Genomic DNA, 21,012 nt, shown 5'->3' on the forward strand with positions numbered 1-21,012 from the left:
AGCTAGCAACCTAAGGGTGGAAAAGGCATAAATGACAGATACTTAAATACTAGCTTAAAATGCATTTTAGTTAAAACTTTCCTATTTCATTGCTATTTACACTAAATTTTTTTTAAAAGATTTTATTTATTTATTCATGAGAGACACAGAGAGATAGGCAGAGACACAGGCAGAGGGAGAAGCAGGCTCCATGCAGGGAGCTCGACGTGGGACTCGATTCCAGGTCTCCAGGATCACGCCCTGGGCTGAAGGCAGTGCTAAACTGCTGAGCCACCTGGGCTGCCCCTAAACTTTACTTCTGCTAAAAAAAAAAAAAAAAAAAAAGAGAGAGAGAGAGAGAGAGGGAAAGAAGTTGATTACATTCCTTGAACTTTATAGCATGATTTTTCATTTAAAATATTCAGGTGGGGCAGCCTGAGTGGCTCAGCGGTTTAGCACTGCCTTTAGCCCAGGGCATGATCCTGGAGACCGAGATAGAGTCCCATGTCGAGCTCCCTGCATGGAGCCTGCTTCTCCCTCTGCCTGTGTCTCTGCCTATCTCCCTGTGTCTCGAATGAATGAATGAATGAATGAATGAATGAATAAATTCTTTTGAAATATTCAGGTGGGGGACGCTTGCGTGGCTCAGCGGTTGAGCATCTGCCTTTGGCTCAGGGCGTGACCCCGAAGTCCCAGGATCGAGTCCCACATCAGTTTCCCTGCATGGAGCCTGCTTCTCCCTCTCTATGTCTCTGCCTTTCACTCTCTGTCTCTCATAAATAAGTAAATAAAATCTTTAAAGAAAATATTCGGGTAGATTTTCCTTAATATACAGGACCCAATTTGGGAAGTATTTTAGCATGTGAAATATTTCCTGAACTTATATCCCTGAAAGAATATGTCATTTGGAACAATCCTGAGAACAAATAGTAGATTAAACATAGAAAAGAGCCATTGACAGTCCCTGACAATGAACAAGAAAGCAAGGAATTAGGCCAGAGACCCAGGGGGTGTTTTTTGGCTCCTAAGGGAACTGAGAGAGAGAGACTATGACAGCTTGGCTCTGGACCAAGACACTGATGGGCTGTACACCAGGCATTGAAACACATCTGAAGTAATAATGTCTGCCTTTGAACCTGTGAGGCATCTCAAGATCTGATATGGATTGAGTGATGCCGGATTATTATTAGTGTCTTGAGATGCCTGGTAGAAGCAAATGTGACTCTTTCAGGAGAAAAACAATATCAAAGTATTTCTATAATGATTCTGTGAAATACAATACCCATAATGTAATCAAAACAATGAGGAATTCAAAAAAGATCAATGGGGTGCCTGGGTGGCTTAGTCAGTTAAGTGTCTGCCTTTGACTCAGGTCAGGATCTCAGGATGCTAGGATCGAGCTCCATTTCAGGTTCTCTGCTTGGTGGGAAGCCTGCTTCTCCCTCTCCCTCTGCCCCCCCACCTTCTCATGCTTGCTCTCTCTCAAATAAATAAAATCTTTAAAAAAAAAAAAAATAAACACCCTAAGAATGAAAATGAACAAAAACAACAGGCAACAGAAACAGAGCCACAAGGACTCCTGATATTTGAATTATCAGACACAGACTTTAAGATAATGATGCTAATCATGTTCAAAGAGACAGACTTGAGAATTGACAGAAAACTAAAAATGATTTTTAAAGAATCAATTATTATGTGTATGAAAAATACTAACATCCTTTAAGTTTAGATATTTTTATTAAAGACAACTTTTAAAATACTTAATTTTTTCTGATTTTTGAATGAATGTCTTTGAATAATATTACCTCATACTTACTAAGTACTTAATATCTGTCTGGTCCTGCTTAATACAGTTTAATATATCTTTATCTCATTTAATTTGTACAATATCTCTGAGAGGTAGGTATTCTGTTAATGCAGATACTGAGGATCAGAGAGATTAAAGTAACTTGCTTAAGGTCAGCTGGCAAATAACCAAGCTAGTATTCAAACCTTGCCTGCTCCAAAGTCTACACTCTAAAGGGTACACCTAAAAAGGAGTTCAAATTTTACTTATGCAAATCAAGGGGTCTCTTAATAAATGTACTGGAAAATGCCCAAATAAGGAAAAATCTAGGACTAAACTTGCAGAGTGGATACTCAAAATGTTTGTTAAACCTCTGATGAGTCTACAAATTAAGCATAGTCTTATAGTGACATAATAAGGGATGTATTTTCACTCCACAGAGATTTTGCCAAGACTCCACCTCAATAAAGAATTCCTACAACTTCAAGATTTATTCCATTTACTAATTCATAACTTTACTTCTTACAATTTTATATATGAATACCTGAGATTTAAATAAGAGTACACAGCTAATTAGTGACAGAGGATGGGATTCTGGTTATTACAATTCACTGAAAATGATGTATTACTCAAAATTACATACTATATGTAATATATATGTGTGTGCTTTGGCTTACAAATAGATATATACATATATACAGAAATGAAAACTTAAATTTTATGTAATATAAACTACATACCCATAGACATGGTTCTTCTGCTCTTACTAGCTGCAGCAGCAGCAGCAGTGACAAATGGCAAAAAGCCAACTGAAGTAGTGTAAGAAGAGATGAACCAGGCGTAAGTATTTTTCAGTTGAAAGAGGTTTGTATGAAAACACACACCAAGTATACAAATTGTAACCAATCCTCTGCTTAATTCACAATTAGAATCCATTAGGAATGTTAGCTTCACAGACCTTGTGCACAGTACAAAGGAAGGAAATGTCAACGAAAGACAGACTTATTCTCCCAGAACTAGATTCAACTAGAGTACATTTACAGATCTCATTTTTATGAATGATAAATTGGATAAAATTTTCGAAGCCCTCCGATATGAAAAGAAATTGAGTAAAAATGAAAACACAAAGAGCCTATTTTAAACAAGTGTTGTGCACAACGTGGTAGATCACTCTATACATAAATGGATAGCGAAACAAAACGAAACAGAACAGCAAACTAAGTACATTTTTATCTAAAACTGGGGTAGCCAATTTTTGCAACTGTCCTTCCACAAATAAATAAGTGCTTTACAATAAACTATTTTTTAACATCCATATGGGTATTATGCTAGGTATAAAGAACATTTTAAATGTTAAAAAAAATACTTGGCACAAACTAGGAGAGCAACCAAGATATGAAAGAAGTATGACTAGCAGGACGTATCTATTCAAACATAATGAACTCTGTATGCCAAAGCACTGATGGCAATATCACTTCTATGTTTTCTTTTTAGTTCTCACAATAAGACAGTGAGTTAAATATTTCCTTCAAGTATATGAAAAAATAGGGTTTGTGCTAAAGAGTAAATGTTTGTGCCCTCCCCCAAATTCATACCTAATGTGATGGTATTAGGAGGTGAGGCCTTTGGAAGGTGATTAGTTCATAAGGGCAGAGCCCTCAGGAATGGGCTAGTGGTTTTAAAAAAGAGCCCACAGAGAGCCAGACTCCAACAGGTGATGCTTTCCAGACTCACAGAGGCAGAATTCCAGCCCAGGAGAGGCACAGGAGGGAGCCCAGGCACAGAGCACCAGCAGACACGAACTTCCACCGTGAATCATCACAGAGGTGGTTCCCAGGCACAAGACCACCACTTTGTTCCCAGGCACAAGACCACCAAAGGGGCAACTGGCCTAGAGCTCTGGGGGCCTGAGATCATGATCTGAGCTTAAAGCAGATGCTCAACTGACTGAGCCACCCAGGCGCCCCTCAAGCTTAAGGTTTTAAACTTAAGGAAGAGCAGTTTGATAGCAAAAGAGACACTGCTTTGAAATCGATCATACATGGAGTCTCACCCATATCTGATTTAGTTTGCATTTAAATGAGACTTATAAAGTGAAACATATTACAAGTGTTCAAGTCAAAGCCAACAAATCAAAGGATTATGCTGTTAAAAAAATGTCACCCACATAAACTTAAAAATTGAAATATTTAACATGTATCCCTAGAGTTATTGGGAACATCTGCTTTCATTGTACTCAATGACAGACCAAGAAAGGAATTTGTTAATTTTAAATAGTTATATGTGACTTTCAGTTTTACCAAGAGTCCAACATATTTGCATATTTTAATATTTTATAATAAAAACACTAAAATTAATGGAATAATGTCAACTGATAAAAAGCACTGAAAAAGTGGGGGGAGTTAAAATATACATTACCTGCAGTAATCTCCTTGCTTAGCGACCTTGGCCAGGGAGAAAATGCAGTCAACAGTTGCTAGGTGATGTACTGCTTTACACAAGGAGTGGTAATGTGCACTGAAATTCCTTCAGAAGCAACAACAAAAAGGTGAACATATTGATTTCTTAGACCTGTAAAAGCAGTATGATTTGTGACTACTTTATTAGCTAAGATGAGCATAAACAAAATAACCAGGGATACCTATAGTTAAGAAATATGGAAATTACTCCAGATGACTTTTCAGTTTAATATAACTTGATTACTGAAGCTTCTTTTGTTTCATGGGGATAGAATTACATATAGTTAAAATAGCTTCAATATAAAGACGTCTACTATTAATACGTATTGTACATTTCATTTGACCATGTCAACTTAGACATAATTAACACAAATGTAGTGATCATTTTTATTTAGCTTAAATAACATAAACTATCCAGATGGGGGAGGTTCCCTTTGTGCTTCTCCTTCATAGCATCATCCAAAGTAGGATTAAGAGTTTCAATATCTTTCTCACACTGAACTGGAAGTTTCTCAATGGTAGAGTTCACGTTTGTCTGATTTTCCTATTATTATTATTAGCCCTAACATTTAGCCCATAACTTTGGTATGCAGTAGACACTGTAATAAATTTTGTTAAAGTCAAGCAAAAGCAGTATTTTTTCCCACTCCACTGATCTTCAGTTATCTTATTAATAATGCATATATAAATTAAATTTTAGATTTATTTTTAAAAAAATAATGATAAGTCCCATAAATCTTTGGCTAATTAAACAGCTTGTCATTTAAAAGCTTAAAAGACTTTTATTGAAAGACTTATTCAGAAAAGATATGAATGTAGGCAAGTTGCTTTCCTTTTTTTTTAACTTAAATTATTCCATTATTTCATTTTTTTAAAGATTTATTTATTCATGAGAGAGAGAGAGAGAGAGAGGCAGAGACACAGGCAGAGGGAGAAGGAGGCTCCATGCAAGGAGCCTGATGTGGGACTCGATCCTGGGCCTCCAGGATCACACCCTGGGCTGAGCCACCTGGGCTGCCCCATTATTTCCTTTTAAAAAAAAAAACTTATTTATTGGAGAGAAAGGACAAGTAGGAAGGGCATAGGAGGGAGAGAGAATCTCAAGCAGCCTCCCCGCTGAGATGGAGCCCAAAACAGGGCTTGATCTTCATGACCCTGAGAATCACAACCTGAGCCCAAACTAAGAGTTGGATGCCTAACCAACTGTGTTACCCAGACACCCCAAATTACTTCATATCACTTCATATCCCTTACATCCTTTCAAAGATTCCCCCCAAAAGAGAGCATTTTGCCAAATTCTTCTTTTAAAAATGATTTCTCTGTTGTACTATGGGTTTCAGAAATTTTGAGATTTAATCTGCTTCTTAAATCCAAAAGTTGTAGAGTATTTCCTAGTTTGAAAAGGATATCCAGATTAAGTTACTATGTGATTAGTTATTCCTATATTATCATGATACTGGGTTTTTTTTAGAATCTGTAATATGATTTTCCTAGTAATATTATACAGTAAGTTATTCCATGTATACAACTTTCCGGATAGAAACAATTTAAGTAACCAGTTTTATTTTTGTGTTAACTTTATGAACTGAAAAATATATTTAGGATGTATTTTATACCTTTTTGTCTCAATAGATAGAACATAATAAATATAATTTACCTATTTTTCACTAAATTAAGATTCATCAAAACAAGCAAGTAATCCTACAAACAGTGCTTAGAATCTGTGCAATGGAGCACCTGAGTGGCTCAGTCAGTTAAGCATCTGCCTTCAGCTCAGGTCATGATCCCAGGGATCATGCCCCATGTTGGGCTCCCGGCTCAGTGCAGAGTCTGCTTTTCCCTCTCCCTCTCGCCCCCAGCTTGTGCACAAGCTGGTACAAATAAATTTTATTTGGTGTTCCAAATAAAATCTTAAAAAAAAAAAAAAAGTTTCTGCAAAATTCCAAACACAAAGGAGACTGGCCCCTGACATCAGATAGACAACACTCAGTTAGTTGTCCCCTTTAAATGACTCCATTTTAAAGATGCCACATGTTACCTGGACCTAAAACTTCTGAGTGACTGCCCAGTGATCACGCCTTGTCATTCCTGGTCTGACTTCAATTTTAGATCTGACCGGGACACCTGGGTGGCTCAGTGGTTGAGCGTCTACCTTTGGCTCAGGTTGTGATCCCGGGATCCTGGGATTAAGTCCTGTATCAGGCTCCCCACAGGGAGCCTGCTTCTCCCTCTGTCTCTCTCTGTCTCTTACAAATAAATAAAATCTTAAAAAAAGAAAAAAATTTAGATCGGATCACTGGTTTATCCCTTGGATTGTGTCATATTCTGTCCCTGTTCTAATTACTGACCCATCTGGTTTTTCTTTATCCTGGCATTCTGTTTTCCAGAGAGTGGCCATATTTTATGTCCTCTGCTTCTGCCTCTCTGGAATACGAATATCAAAGAACCTTTGGCACTAAATAACTGTCATTTTTTCCTTACTCTCACTCCCTGCTCCTCAGCTCTTGTCCAAGCCACCAAGACACTAATTTAATTTGCTGTTTACATAGTAGCCTTAGGTTGAGGGTAACTGTCTCTAATGCTACTTTTGTGTCTGTGATTGAAATGAGTGACATAGCTTTCAGTGGATACCATTTCAGTTAAAAAAAAATAAAGAAGAAAAAGCAGAGAGAAGGTAATCATTTTGACATAGACAATAATGTTCCTTCTCATGTCACCTATATAAATAAGATGCATTAATAAAATGAAACACTATCATAAACCTTTATCACCACCATCATAACCTAGGAAGTCTTGTTTGACTTCTTGATCTTTGTCCACTTGCTACACTTTCCCAAATTTCAAGAGATTATCCATACCTAGAAAAATGACAAGCTAAAAAATGGGCAATTCAAATAACAATTTGATAAGACTGGGTTTATGTCCCAACATTCAACTTTATCACTAAGCCACCAACCAACTTTGATGAAGCCAAAGTACTAGGATTTAATTTCTGGTCAAAAGATATTGCCACATCCATAGGAAAAATTAAGATACTTGGGTTCTAAAGCTGTTATGACAGTCTACCATCAGATGTTGCCCAATGATATCTGAAATCAACAAAAAGGGAAAATGTTTCATTTTTTGTTTGCAAAATTATTTCTAAAATATTTAACTACATGAAAGAGAGAATTCAATTTTTTTTAAAATCTCCAATTGAGAAGATTATTCAATATCTACAGCCCATCTTCTAGAATACAGAAAGAGACACATCTTTTTAAAGAAAGTGCCATTTAGAGTTTCTTATAGACTTGATTTCTTACAATATTTTAATCAAAAGTTATATGACTAATGGATAACAGTTAGTGTCTCAGTAAGAGACAAATATATATGTATACCTGGTATTCAATCCTGATGTCAGGTTCACTAAGGTTAATAATTTTTAAAAATGATATCACAGTCATACCATCTTAATAAATATTGTACATAACAATCAATGTTTTCAAGTGGGGGCTCTAGTTGCAAAAGCTCTAGCAAAACTCCAGCCAATATTCTTTCTTTAGATAAAAAACATTAGTGTTATTTTTCTCATTTTGAAAGTAATGTAAGTACATTAAAGATACTTTTGATATCACATATTGCAGAGTAAATTAAAATTTCCAGTAATCTCACCATCCAAAAATAATTAGTTAATATTTGAGGACATTTATATATATAGATATTTTTCTCCAAAAGTGAAATACAAATGACCAATAAGCATATTGATAATAGAACAATGGCATATATACATTTAATCTTTTGAGATAAAAAGATTGAGGGGTACCTGGGTGGCTTAATAGGTTGAGCGTCCAATTATTGATTTTAGCTCAGATCATGATCTCATGGATCATGAGATTGAGCTCAGCGTAGGGCTTTGCAGGGAGTCTCTTTGGGGATTCTCTCCCTCTGCCCTTTCCCTACTTACTTGTATGCACATGGTCTCTCTCTTTCTCTCTCAAATAATCTTTTTTAAATAGATAAAAGAGATTTGTATGCTGTGCATGTATGTGAATTTATACAGAACGGCATCATCCAAGACTCTGAGTTAAGAGAACCTCAAAAGATTCTGGTAAGTAAACTGGAGTTTGTTTCTAATGCTATAATTTAAGACTCCTCTGAGCAAAAAGATGGTACCAACAACTACCTTAGAAGAACTTTCATGTAATATCTTCCTTTTCACTTGCTAGATTGTTACTTAGCTCCCTGGAGAACCTGAGTATTTATCTTTAAGATTTCTGTTTAAAGTTACTAATATTTTGTTACTATATTGTAAGCGTACTGGCCACAGTGGGGATATTGATTGTATTCTGGGTTTCCCCAGTCTCTATTTTTAATTCAGACTATTTTATGCCCATCAGTATGACAATAGGTCTTACTCTTGTCCTTGGAATTATTTTTCATATTGTTTATTATGGGACTTTGCACCCAAACAGAAATAAGGAATAAAACCTGATGAAATTGATGGAAAAGCAACACAAAGAGATTGTAGAATGAAGTAATTTTTAATTTTTTAAACTTCTTTTTTAAGATTTTATTTATTTATTTATGAGAGAGAGAGAGAGAGAGAGAGAGAGGCAGAGACAGGCAGAGAGAGAAGCAGGCTCCATACAGGGAGCCCGACGTGGGACTCGATCCTGAGTCTCCAGGATCAGGCCCTGGCTGAAGGCGGCACTAAACCACTGAGGCACCTGAGCTGCCCAAATGAAGTATTTTCTAATGGAACTGTATGTTCCCTTAGATGATTTTTAATAATCCCTGGAATAAGTTAAAAAATAAAAATAATCAACTGAGAAAAAAACTATTCAATTATTTTACACTACTATTCTTCTGGAGAGCTGGCTGTTAACCTCTTATTTATGAGCACACTACTGACTTAAACCTATCAAAATGAACACATGCTTATTGATAAGTCCGGATATGAAACATTCTTTAAGGCAATGGCAAGGATTCTTTAAAAAAAAAAAAAAAAAAAACTCATAAAAAAGGGGGGGGGGAATTATTCTAGATTCAACTAGAAAAGAAATGTAATAATAAAATGTAACATGTTAAACTTGATTAGGGCTCTCATTTAAAAATGGGGGACATAAACCATGAGAGACTCCTAACTCTGGAAAGCAAACAAAGGGTTGTGGAAGGGGAGGTGGGTTGGGAAGATGGGGTAACTGGGAGATGGGCAATGAGGAGGGTACTTAATGGGATGGGCACTTGATGGGATGAGCACTGGTGTTACACTGTATATTGGCAAACTGAATTTAAATTTTAAAAAATGCAAAATAAATAAATAAAAAGGAAAAATAAATAAAAATGGGCAGAATTAAAGAAACTCAACATTTCTTAAATTAATAATTTTTTTTAGATGTGATAATGGTTTTAAGATTATATAACTGAATGTCTTTAGTATTAGATGTATGTTTAATTAAGTATTTAGGGGTGAAGTGTTATAATGTCTAAATCATACTTTCAAATGGTTCAGGAAAAAATGTATATGAGAGATACAAAACACAAATGTGGCAAAACGTTAACACGATAAATCTAAGTGAAGAGTATATCAATATTTATTTCAAATTTCCCACATTTAAAATTCTTTAAAATAAAAAAGAAGAAAATATTCAGGATGTAAAAAAAAAAAGGAAAAAAATGGAGATAATAAAAACAAAACAACAAACCTACACTTTTCCAACTCTGAAAATGTTAAGCCTTTTTATAAGAAAAGTAAAGGAAGTTCAAGGTGGCATTTCAAAAAGTGACTCTACCAAACATCCTTCGCAACTAAATTTTAGTACAGTAACAATAAAGTATATTAGGTCTCTCATTAAAGACTTAGATGAGTTTACATTTCAATGGATTAAAAATAAAATCAGAGAACACATGTACTCAACTATTTTATGGCAGGTCACAAGCAGTAATCTCTACTTTTCTTTTTGACGGAAAGATTTTCCGGTCTATTTCTCATAGCAAAAAGTCAGATTATATTTTTCATTGTAAACTCACTCTAGAAAATCAAGCCATTCAGCACTGCAGTCAAGGACTAGCTGCTCCCGGAGCTGATTCAGATGTCTGTAATTTTCTACAATAAAAGGAGAGTGAAAACGGCTCACAGCTTTTGTGCTAGAAGAAGGGAAGAAACATAAATAGGAAACCAAGGTTACTAAGAAATCACTAATGCCATCACTTCAGAAAATTAAAGTAGTTATTTATTATTCTCTGATGAACCTTGAAAGTAAATAGCTGTAAACAGAGAACATTTTTTAATTATGGTGCTGAACTCTATTGATTCCAAAGATCTCTGTTGTAAATAAAGTACTTGGAGTTCATAGGACTTTGTTCAGGAGCTTGAAAATGCATTTCAAATTATATCCATATGGCAAAGTCAAAGTTTAGAATTTCCATTTCATAAGTAGAAAGCTTTTTTCTTTAAATTACACTAAATGAAAATGCTTATTAAAAAGATCAGAAGCAAAAAAAAAAAAAAGATCAGAAGCAAATAAGTCCTGACAAAGCTGGATACACTGATGAAAGTCCTATTATTATTCTTTATGTTTTATACTTTTCTGTATAATTAATGCTTTTCAGTGAAAAAAAAGAAAAATGTACAGAATTACAAAGAATAGCAATATATTAATTCAGGAGGCAAAGAAGAGGAATGTTTTATGACTAACTGCAGACTCACAGTGGCCCCAGATGAAAAAAATACAACATGCTCCTCTTGTGGGCTTGTGTATAATCTCTGCTTCTTCATCAAGAAGCCATAGAGCACAACAGGGGATGGATGCCATGGGCTCCCAGTCAAAAAATCCAGACCAACGCTCTAATTCTAACCACTTACTTGGTACCTATGTGACCTTAGGCAAATATAACTGACCTTCTCTAAACATCCCTTTTCCCATCTATAAAATGGGAATAATGATAGTATCTACCTCACAGGTACTGTTTAGAGGATAAGATAGTGCTTAGCACCGTACCTATGTTCTGTGTCACTAGTGCCCAATGTTAGGAATTGTTCTGTGGAGGTGGTGATTGCTAACGCTGTTGATGTTATTATTATGATTGGACCTTTGAGAAGAGCAGGTCAGGGTTGAGTGATAGGCAGGTAATGACGAGTATAACCAACTGTTCTTCTTGGTTCCCCAACCTGTCACCTGTCACAATTATGTTTAATTTGGCAAGTTATTGGACTAGGGATGAGACTTTCATATTCAAAATCTGACTGATATTCTAACCTATTACTGTCAAGGTTCCGATAGCCAAATAATGTATAAAAAATAAGAATGAACCTCCCCCAAATCATCTTATATCACTGACTGTTCAAAAGATGCTGGCACTGATTTATGCCTTCCATGTTGCTTCTGAAATGTCATTTAGATTTCTATGTAAACGTATTTATCAGAGCTTTCTTTTCTGACAAAATTCATTTAGTGAAATATTTCAGTTTCTTAGGTAATTAGATGCACAATTTTAAATAATTTCTCTTCATAAAACCTACTTTGATTCATGAGCTGTAGGATAGGATAAAAGTAGATAAAGGAAAGAAAGTCTGTGAAGAGAGAAAACATGCCCTAAATTTGACAATACTCAAGTCTCACTTATAGCTTCTAGTAACACAGGAAAAAAGAAAAGATGGCAACAGAGCTAAAGAAATCCATGATTTCTTCAGAAATCCTTTGATAATGGCAATAGATACTAGCTTTCTTCTTTTAATTAAAGTAATAATAATCATTCACACATGCCAAAATTTTCTTCTATTCTTTTTTTTTTTTTATTTATTTATGATAGTCACAGAGAGAGAGAGAGAGGCAGAGACACAGGCGGAGGGAGAAGCAGGCTCCATGCACCGGGAGCCTGATGTGGGATTCGATCCCGGGTCTCCAGGATCGCGCCCTGGGCCAAAGGCAGGCGCCAAACCGCTGCGCCACCCAGGGATCCCAATTTTCTTCTATTCTTAACATAGTTCCTATAAACAGTAGCTACTGTACTAGTCCTTCTTTTGCTCACTTAGGCAAATGTAACATTTTTGTTCCAAGTTCAGTGTTAGCATATTAATAACAGTGGCAATAAATACTTCACAAAGAATACTACTCACAGGAGTATATACTTCCCTAATACCACTTCTTTAAATGAGTCTCCTTTTGGGGATGAATGCCTAACCAGGTAGAAAAGGTAGTCTCAATGTGATTCTCTAATCCTGTTTTTGATTAATTTGTTTTCATCAATTCATGATTTAACTTACAAAAAAGACATCATAAAAAACTATTATAATTATGCGCCACGGAAAGCATCAAGAATAAAGAAATGTAGAGCTCAGTGAGGTATAAAATGAAATGTCAATTTCCTAAAAGAAATTTCAGGTGTAGCACTCGTTAGGAAATTCAAACTATCAAATTAATCTTGTAATTGAAGATTCTCCAACATTTTTTTTCATTTGTTTAAAGTGTACTCTAAGGCATAAGAATAAAATTATAATTTACAAAACAAAAAAATCTATACAAACGAGATACTCTTCAGAAAAATGTTTTTAAATCAATGATAAAAAAATTTAAAATAGTTATTTCTTCAGTTAAAAATTCCATAAGAAAATCAAGGGGAATAATTACCTTTTACATCAAGGATGGAGTTATATTCGTCCCACTAGTGTACAGGCATACACATGTCATTATAATTCACATTAATAAGAAAAAATGTATTTTTAAACCTACCTTCCAACCTTAACCCAATCAGTTGGTATACAAGATACAGCAGAATTCTTTATTTCAATCATAAACTAAAAGAAATACAAATAAAAGATATTTAAATAATTAACCATTATTAAAGCTTCCTCAAAATTGGGCTGTAAGTTTAGTAAATACTATTCTAAACATTCAAAATAAATCCAGTATTACTAATAGGAAAGTTCATATATATTCATATAACCAAATATTATTAATTAGGGTTGCAATGCTTGGGATAAAGTACAATTTGTATTGAGCAAAAGTTTGTAATAAGCATATAACTTGGGACTTTAATGTTTATAACACTGTCATGTGCATACTACGAGTGGTGATTTTTCTTTCTTGAAAGGCCTCTTTCATTTATTAGTACCCACTTAAGATTTCCATTACTCAGTAATAAGACTGAAATTCTAAGTACACACAATTCTAAAATATCATTATGATGTGCTATACCAGGTTTCAGATGTGGTTCGTCCCCCATTCCAGAGGAGGATTTATTGTCAGTTTTTATCCACAGAGCCCAAGTGCTCTAAGAGTATTCTCAAGAAAAAGCACTGATTTCTTCAACTATTAAGGAAAGAAAAGAGATTCTTCCCCATGAATGTTTTAAGTTTTCACTTGTATGAACTGTATCTTTAGAGAGCCAACTGTATTCTGCAAACAAGCTTTTCTGAAATTAGTCAAGAAGTGAAATCAATTTCTTCTATCATGTCTTTCATTTTTAGCATTAGTTATATGTCATCTCTTCTTTCTTGCTCACTCTCCTGTATTACTATAATGAAATTCAATGTTTTATTCAAATAAATAAACACACAAACACTAATATTATACAGGAGGAAACCCAGAAGCTCTGTGGCTACCACTAATTTTGAGATGGCTACTGGAACTTTTTCACATATAACAGTTTTACAATATTTCAGGTATTTATAATATGCATAATATTAATAATATTGGCCTATCTTTTGAGTTTATTTTTCTATGTAGTTTTTACATTAACCAGTAGTATAGAAATTACTGGTTAATTTTAAGAATTTTCATCCTTAGAAAAAATTTGGGGACTAATGATGTCTTCTTGTATAGAGAAGAATTAATACAATTTCAAATCTGCCACACCTAGTTAAACAGTTAAGAGTCAACAGTCTAAAAAAGTTCCCTTTGGCTACAAAAATAACCAAGGAAAAACCCCACAATATAATTATCATTGATGACAAAGATACAAAACACATTACATTAAGACAATGCTAAAAAATTCTGCTTAAATATTATTTGCAGGGGTGCCTGGGTGGCTCAGTCAGTTAAGCATATGCCGTTGGCTTAGGTCATGATCCCCAAGTCCTGGGATTGAACCCTACATGGAGGTCTCTACTCAGCAGAGTCTGCTTCTCCCCTCTCCCTCTGTTTCTCCCCCCGACTTGTGCTCCCTCCCCCTCTCATGCTATCTTCTCTCTCTCAAATAAATAAAATCTTTTATTTTATAATTTATAATTATAAAATATATATTATTTTATATTATTTATAAATTATAAATTACATTATTTTATAATTTATAATTATAATATACATTTTTAATATATTATTTATAATGTCCTACAAAGCCATATCAGTCTCTTTATAAAATAATTCTGGGAAGAGCTATGCCTATGGCAAACAGCAAAATGCAGGGCCACAGTGGTTCAATAACACTTGGAAAGGACACATCTAGATCCATAAAAACCAACACAGAGCTCCACAGGAGTTACTGTGTAAGAGAAGGCAGAAATTTTGAAAAGAAGCTAACACTGCCTCAATGAGATCACTGGGCAGCCAGGCAGGCTGGCTTACTTAAGTAATTTGCCATAACATTGCAGTATGGGCCACTGGATTAAAATATGTACCTTATACACATCACAAATCACTGCTAGTCATGGCCCTTTATAGCACACTGGGAATGGTTTGGACCCTCACAGTTCAACCTGTAAGTATCAAGGGTCTACTCTAAGGACCACAGCTCCTCAAACAAGCAATATGCAGAACCAATACTCGATGGAAAACAGAGTGAGAGTAGGGAAAGCCCACACGGACCTCCCGCTTATTACACCCCTGGGGTTACTTCTTCAAGTTGGTGCCAGTCCCGTATGTCCTCTTATTCTCAACAGGGGTTTCTCTTCAGAATTGTCATCTGCTAGCAGGTTTTTCCTCTTCTGCACTGCCTAAGGAATAGGAAATTTTCTCTCTCTGTTTCTCTTTACAAACATTCTAAGAATGGACAGGCCTTTTAAGAATTTTATTGCTACAGAAAAGGAAACTAAAATCGGAAATTAACATGTATTTTAGAAATCTCAGAAAATTCTCATAGCACTCTTCCCTGCTCTGATGTTCTTGACTTTGTTTCTCATGTGTTGCTGCAAGAAGTATGCCTTGATTTATTCTAGCAATTTCTAACATACTCCTGGGATCCAATTCTGTCTTGGTTAAGTGTCAGATATTGTTACTCAAACTAGTACCTGTCATATCACTGGGCTGGCATCATTGCTAAATTTGCTTAATCCAGTCTAGAAACTGCTCTCTGTTTTCTTCAATACCACACTTAACCCATTCCTACTCTGTTTCTTTTCTTCCTTCTCTCACAGAATATTAAAATTTTTTTTCTTCAGGAGTAAGATTTTTTTTTAGGAGTAAGATTTAGTGAAGAATGCTTTTCACATTTTAAACACACTAAGCAGAATTTGGATATGCTGCATGTTGTCAATAAAATTTTTTTTTCTAAAGATTTCCCCCCAGTCTTTCTTCCCTTTTCCTTTAGAATAATACTACTTACCAATGCTGCCCCAAATCTAAATATCACCCTATATGCATTCCATATTTGATTCACGGCTAAATGATGATTTATATCATAAAACATATACATAAAACATGAAAAAAACTATCACAAAAGCAGTGAGCTAAATTTCTGCTTTCAATGCCTTCTTATAAATACTTTCAAAGATAAAAATGCACACAGTAAGGCTTTCAGTATTCTAGTAAGTACATAAAAACTGAGAACAGAGGTGTGAAAACGGAATGTTGTCAAAAGTAATCCTGGCCTGACATCTATTTTGACCAATAATAATAAAAATACATGACAGAGAGAGAGAGAGGCAGAGACACAGGCAGAGGGAGAAGCAGGCTCCATGCAGGGAGCCCGAAGTGGGACTTGATACCAGGTCTCCAGGATCATGCCTTGGGCTAAAGGTGGCGCTAAATCACTGAGCCACCCGGGTTGTCCCTAAAACATGTTTTGAAAAAAATTATTACAAACTTATAAAATTTCAGAACAGAAGGGTAGAAAGTAAGAAACACATATAAAATAATGCTTTTCCTGACTTCCTCTCTCACTTTTCAAAGGTAATTATATTTAACGGAGTCTGTTCTTGGTCCTGTAAGTATCTTTAAATAATTTGCTGATACCGTTAATAAAAATTTTTTAAAGAGAATTTGTCTATAACAATGTTGACTATCGGGATGCCTGGGTGGCTCAGTGGTTGGGCGTCTGTCACATCGGGCTCCCTGCATGGAGCCTGCTTCTTCCTCTGCCTAACTAAATAAAATCTTTTAAACAACAACAAAAACAATGCTGACTATCTAGAATTCATTTGGTGTTTGAATAGAATCACTAATTCTCAAAAAATGTTATAAAAGTGATTCTGTATTGATATTCTACTCAAACCCTATAGGCTTTTAAGAACCAATAAGAATTCATCCCACAGTTAACAACCAAGGAATTTCTTGCCTCAAACTCATCACCTTTTTTTTTAAAAAAAAAGATTTTATTTATCTATTCATGAGAGACACAGAGAGAGGCAGAGACACAGGCAGAGGGAGAAGCAGGCTCCATGCAGGGAGCCTGATGTGGGACTCGATCCAGGGACCCCAGGATCATGCCCTGAGCTGAAGGCAGACACTCAACTGCTGGGCCACCTCGGAGTCCCCTCAAACTCATCACCTTAACCTAATAAAGGTTAAGTAAAGAATGAGATAATTTATATCTCTCTAATTATTTGTAATTCAATTACTTTATCTCCATACTGTGCTTTTTCTTAAACTTCACAGCCACATTGATTTTAAAAAAAGAAGAAAAAAACACATCTAATCTACTATCCCTCATGAATTCCTGATCAGTTTTCCCCATTTGTACTGTAAAACTGCCAGCCAGATCCAGGACTGTCTTCCCAAGATTTAAGCTTTATTTTAGTTTGCAGAATATGAGCTTTACATTGTCTGGGTTTCGTAAAGTAAAACCGAAGCTGCTGAGAATCTGTATGTTAATATTTGTGAGTAGAGTGAAATAAGGAATTGGTAGAAAGACTGGAGTTAGGCAAGGAAGACTGGGCTTCTGACTTGGATAACTCACCTAACTACTCCAATGCTCAGTTTTCTTTGCTACAAAATAGGAATAATCCCTCCATGTTGTTACAAGGGTTTAATAATATATGTACAGGGCTTAGCACCACTCTTAACAAGTGCTTGACAAGTGGTGACCATATTAGCAGTAATAGTAGTATATAAATAACATTTATATAGTGCTTTATGATTAAAAAGCAATTTCACACATTTTAACTCAATCGGTCTTTATGGCAGTCTCACGATACAGGTGACTACCTTGGTCCCATAGCATGCATGTGGGGGAAGCAGCACTGATACATAAAACCTCTCCCTAATACCAGGTAACCACTTTTCTAACTACGTATCCTTTATTAATGTTATTAAGCTGTTTTAACCGTCTCATTTTCAACAAATAGCGTGGGATAGTAGTGCTAAGGTCACCTGTTTGCTTTGCAAAGTACTGACTGCACAGTGAAACCAAGTGATGCAGTTAAATATTTGGCTGGGCAGGGGGGAACTAAGTATAAATACTATCAGATCATTTTTCTGTTGTATAGACTTCTATGTGGAATACACTGAAATATCTGCCTGAGTCTAAAAGACAGACTGACTTAATCAATGATCTATTAAATGGCACAAGATTAATAATTATTTTAATAAAGATTTTAATTTGCTGTAGGGTTTATTTCAAATAATCATACAAATCAGCAATCTTTTGACTAAATATATAAAAAGCAATACAAATGTTTAAAAATTTTATTTGAAATTAAGTGCTTCTCCACTAGAAAACTATTTTTTAAAATCCCAAATAAAATGTTCTTCCTATAGAAATTATTCACAAATTTCCTAATCCTCTATTTTAACAAAGTAGAATTTCTTAAATTTCCTCAGTTAGAATCTCTATATTCTATTAAACATAAGATACCGAAATAGCATGCCTCAAGATTCAGAATAAGATTGAAGGATGCAACCATATTTAAAAAGCATACTTCTTCCTAATTTTCACTGATATTAATATCAAACTTTTTTTTTAATATCAAACTTTAAACTGAAGTATGCATACCGAAAAAACATATTCTGAATAGCACTTAACATAATCTTATGGAAGACTCACTAATTGTAGGTTTTCACTACAGTTTCTTTTTCTTTTTGTTCTTTAGCAGCTATACTACTAACTTCAGAAGGAAATTCTGCCTTTTAATCACTGTGTGATTCAATCAACACAGGTGGTTCATTTTGTATCATTTCATTATATGCAGGCCAGAGATCAAAGACTAACTTCACTCTCTTGGATTTAAGGTAAATAAATCCTTGAAGTTATTATTTACAATAATCACATTTTCTATAATACAGTTTCAACAAATAATATTAAAACACACGTAACAGGGATCCCTGGGTGGCGCAGCGGTTTGGCGCCTGCCTTTGGCCCAGGGCACGATCCTGGAGACCCAGGATCGAATCCCACATCAGGCTCCCGGTGCATGGAGCCTGCTTCTCCCTCTGCCTATGTCTCTGCCCCTCTCTCTCTCTCTCTCTCTGTGACTATCATAAATAAATAAAAATTAAAAAAAAAAAAAACACACGTAACATTAAGTTGCGTGATTTTACCAAGAAAGTAAACATACAAAATGTTGTTATTAAAACAATTCTTGTCAAAACAAAGTATTACATATTCCGAAGGAAAAGAGAAAATCTGAAAACAAACTTTCATCCTATCCTTGGATTTTTGTTTACATTTTAAGATAGTTTTTCTACTTAAGATAAACTAATGCAAAATAAAAGTATGCTTAACATTACCTCCTGTCCTGACACTGTCACATACTGTAGAGAAGGATTTTTTAGTATTTTTCGTATTTCTTGTAAATGCACTTGGATATTGTCAGTAATTTCTTGAATTTCATCTTTCCTCTTTTTTATTAAAGGGAAGTCAGTAAGGTCTTTGAATAATTCAGTTTTATCCCCAATTCTAAAAAAGTGAAAAAAATGCAAATACATATATTAAAGCATACTACCTATACAAGTTATTGATTATTTTTCATAGCATGATAAAATACCAAAGGGTTGGGAATCAGGAAGACAAGGCTCTAATTCCAGCTCTATTACTTAAGTATTTATGGGCTGGTTTCTTAATTTTCTTTGAAGATAGACAAAATTATCCTAACATGATTTTCATTTTGCAACTTAATGATTCCTGTGGTAAAAATGAGAGATAAAATTAAATATTTGTTGTTCACCTAGGCAGAAAATAAACAGGAATATAAACACTCTTTTATTTTCCTTTCATACAGAGTTCTTTGTGTGGTGAACTATAAAATGATCTTGTAAAAGATAACTTTGCTTCTGTAGTTTCTAAATATAAAGCAGACTACCCCAGAATATCTAGGAAATAAGAGGAAGATGCCATCTGACTCCCACTTTTGAATTAATAAACTGTTACCACTTGCTCTGTGGGGGCTTTCATCAACTGGTACCTGGAGAAGTACTGTATCTGTCCTAGATAATGAACTGCCTAAGTTTTAGATGGCGGAGGGTTACTTTCAACTATAACAGATAGCCTTTAGCATCCCATCACATTTCTAGTATCACATGCAACTTCTACCATTACTACTAGGGAAGCTTAAGAATCTACACATCAAATGGCAAATACATTGTTCTTCCTTTCCAGCAGTGACAGTAATCTAAGAGCTTAATACTTACTTGGCAGCTTGTTCATTAAGTATCCTCAAGTAATGCTCCACTGGACTGAGGAGTTCAGGAATTTCTAAAATAAGTGTCCGGAGCAAGTCTGACTGAACGTGGGAATTAACAGCAGGTATTAATGCTTGAAATTCTGACTTCAGGTGATACAGTGTTTTGACAATCAAGAAGAACTCTTGAGTAGAACACTGAAAAAATAAATATTTTGTAGCTAAGTAACATAAGAATATGAACACGAAGTTTAATTAGTGGTCTTTTAAATACTGGCTTTTATTTATTTTTACTAATGGTCTTTTTAAAGTCAGAATCAGAACAAAAGAAAATTTTAATTTACTCTATAAACTAGTTAATTGAAATAAAGTATTGTTGATACCTTCTAAATGTTAAATCAATAGTTCGAACACTTTACAACATTTTAAAACTCTAAAGAAAATAATTTGGGCCAAGGAGAGTAAAACCAACACTTGTTCAATAATTTTTCACTTTAAAATATATTGGCCATATAGCAAAAATGCAATAAACAATGTCAAAAATATAGAAGACAATTCTGGGGAAATATCTGCAAAACATGTAAGAAATATATGGCAAAATTCTTCCCAGTATAATGAGCTTTTACACATCAACCTGGAAAAGATGAATAATCCAAAGAATAATGGCTAAGTGAATTGAATACGCAGCTCATAAAAAAGAACGTCCAATAAGCATGATTAGCCTCACACATAATTGGAAAAAGGAAATTAAAATGACAAGATAGCATTTGTTACTTTCAGAATGCCAAAGATTTGGCCTAACAATTGCTAAGTCACACAGGGTATTAAAAAAAAAAGACAGTTACAGAAGCATAACCTCTTTGAAGAGTTCAATGCACACACCCTTTGACTGAATAATTCCATCCTTAAAATTAAATAAAAACTATGCTTCAACAAGTAGTGAAAAGGTAGGTGCATCTGAATATTTATAGTAGCACTGTTGGTAATAATATTAAAAAGATGAATAGGAAACAAGTACCTAACTATCGATATCTTAG

The 21,012-nt window shown here is 34.7% G+C and overlaps 1 protein-coding gene across 1 annotated transcript in view; it reads right to left on the reverse strand.

Moving 5' to 3' along the window:
- The window catches only part of MSH3 (mutS homolog 3), a 184,556-nt gene that overhangs the window by 59,411 nt on the left and 104,133 nt on the right, over positions 1-21,012 (reverse strand). The window contains exons 14-18 of the mRNA XM_041752206.1: positions 19,986-20,173; positions 19,086-19,254; positions 12,936-13,000; positions 10,234-10,350; positions 4,184-4,291 (exon numbers count right to left, since the gene is read on the reverse strand). Of these exons, the coding sequence (XP_041608140.1) occupies positions 4,184-4,291; positions 10,234-10,350; positions 12,936-13,000; positions 19,086-19,254; positions 19,986-20,173 (647 nt within the window). The remainder of the gene's footprint in view (positions 1-4,183; positions 4,292-10,233; positions 10,351-12,935; positions 13,001-19,085; positions 19,255-19,985; positions 20,174-21,012) is intronic.

The sequence above is a fragment of the Vulpes lagopus genome, chromosome 4, assembly GCF_018345385.1.
Source record: "Vulpes lagopus strain Blue_001 chromosome 4, ASM1834538v1, whole genome shotgun sequence".
In the NCBI taxonomy this organism is placed as follows: Eukaryota; Metazoa; Chordata; class Mammalia; order Carnivora; family Canidae; genus Vulpes; species Vulpes lagopus.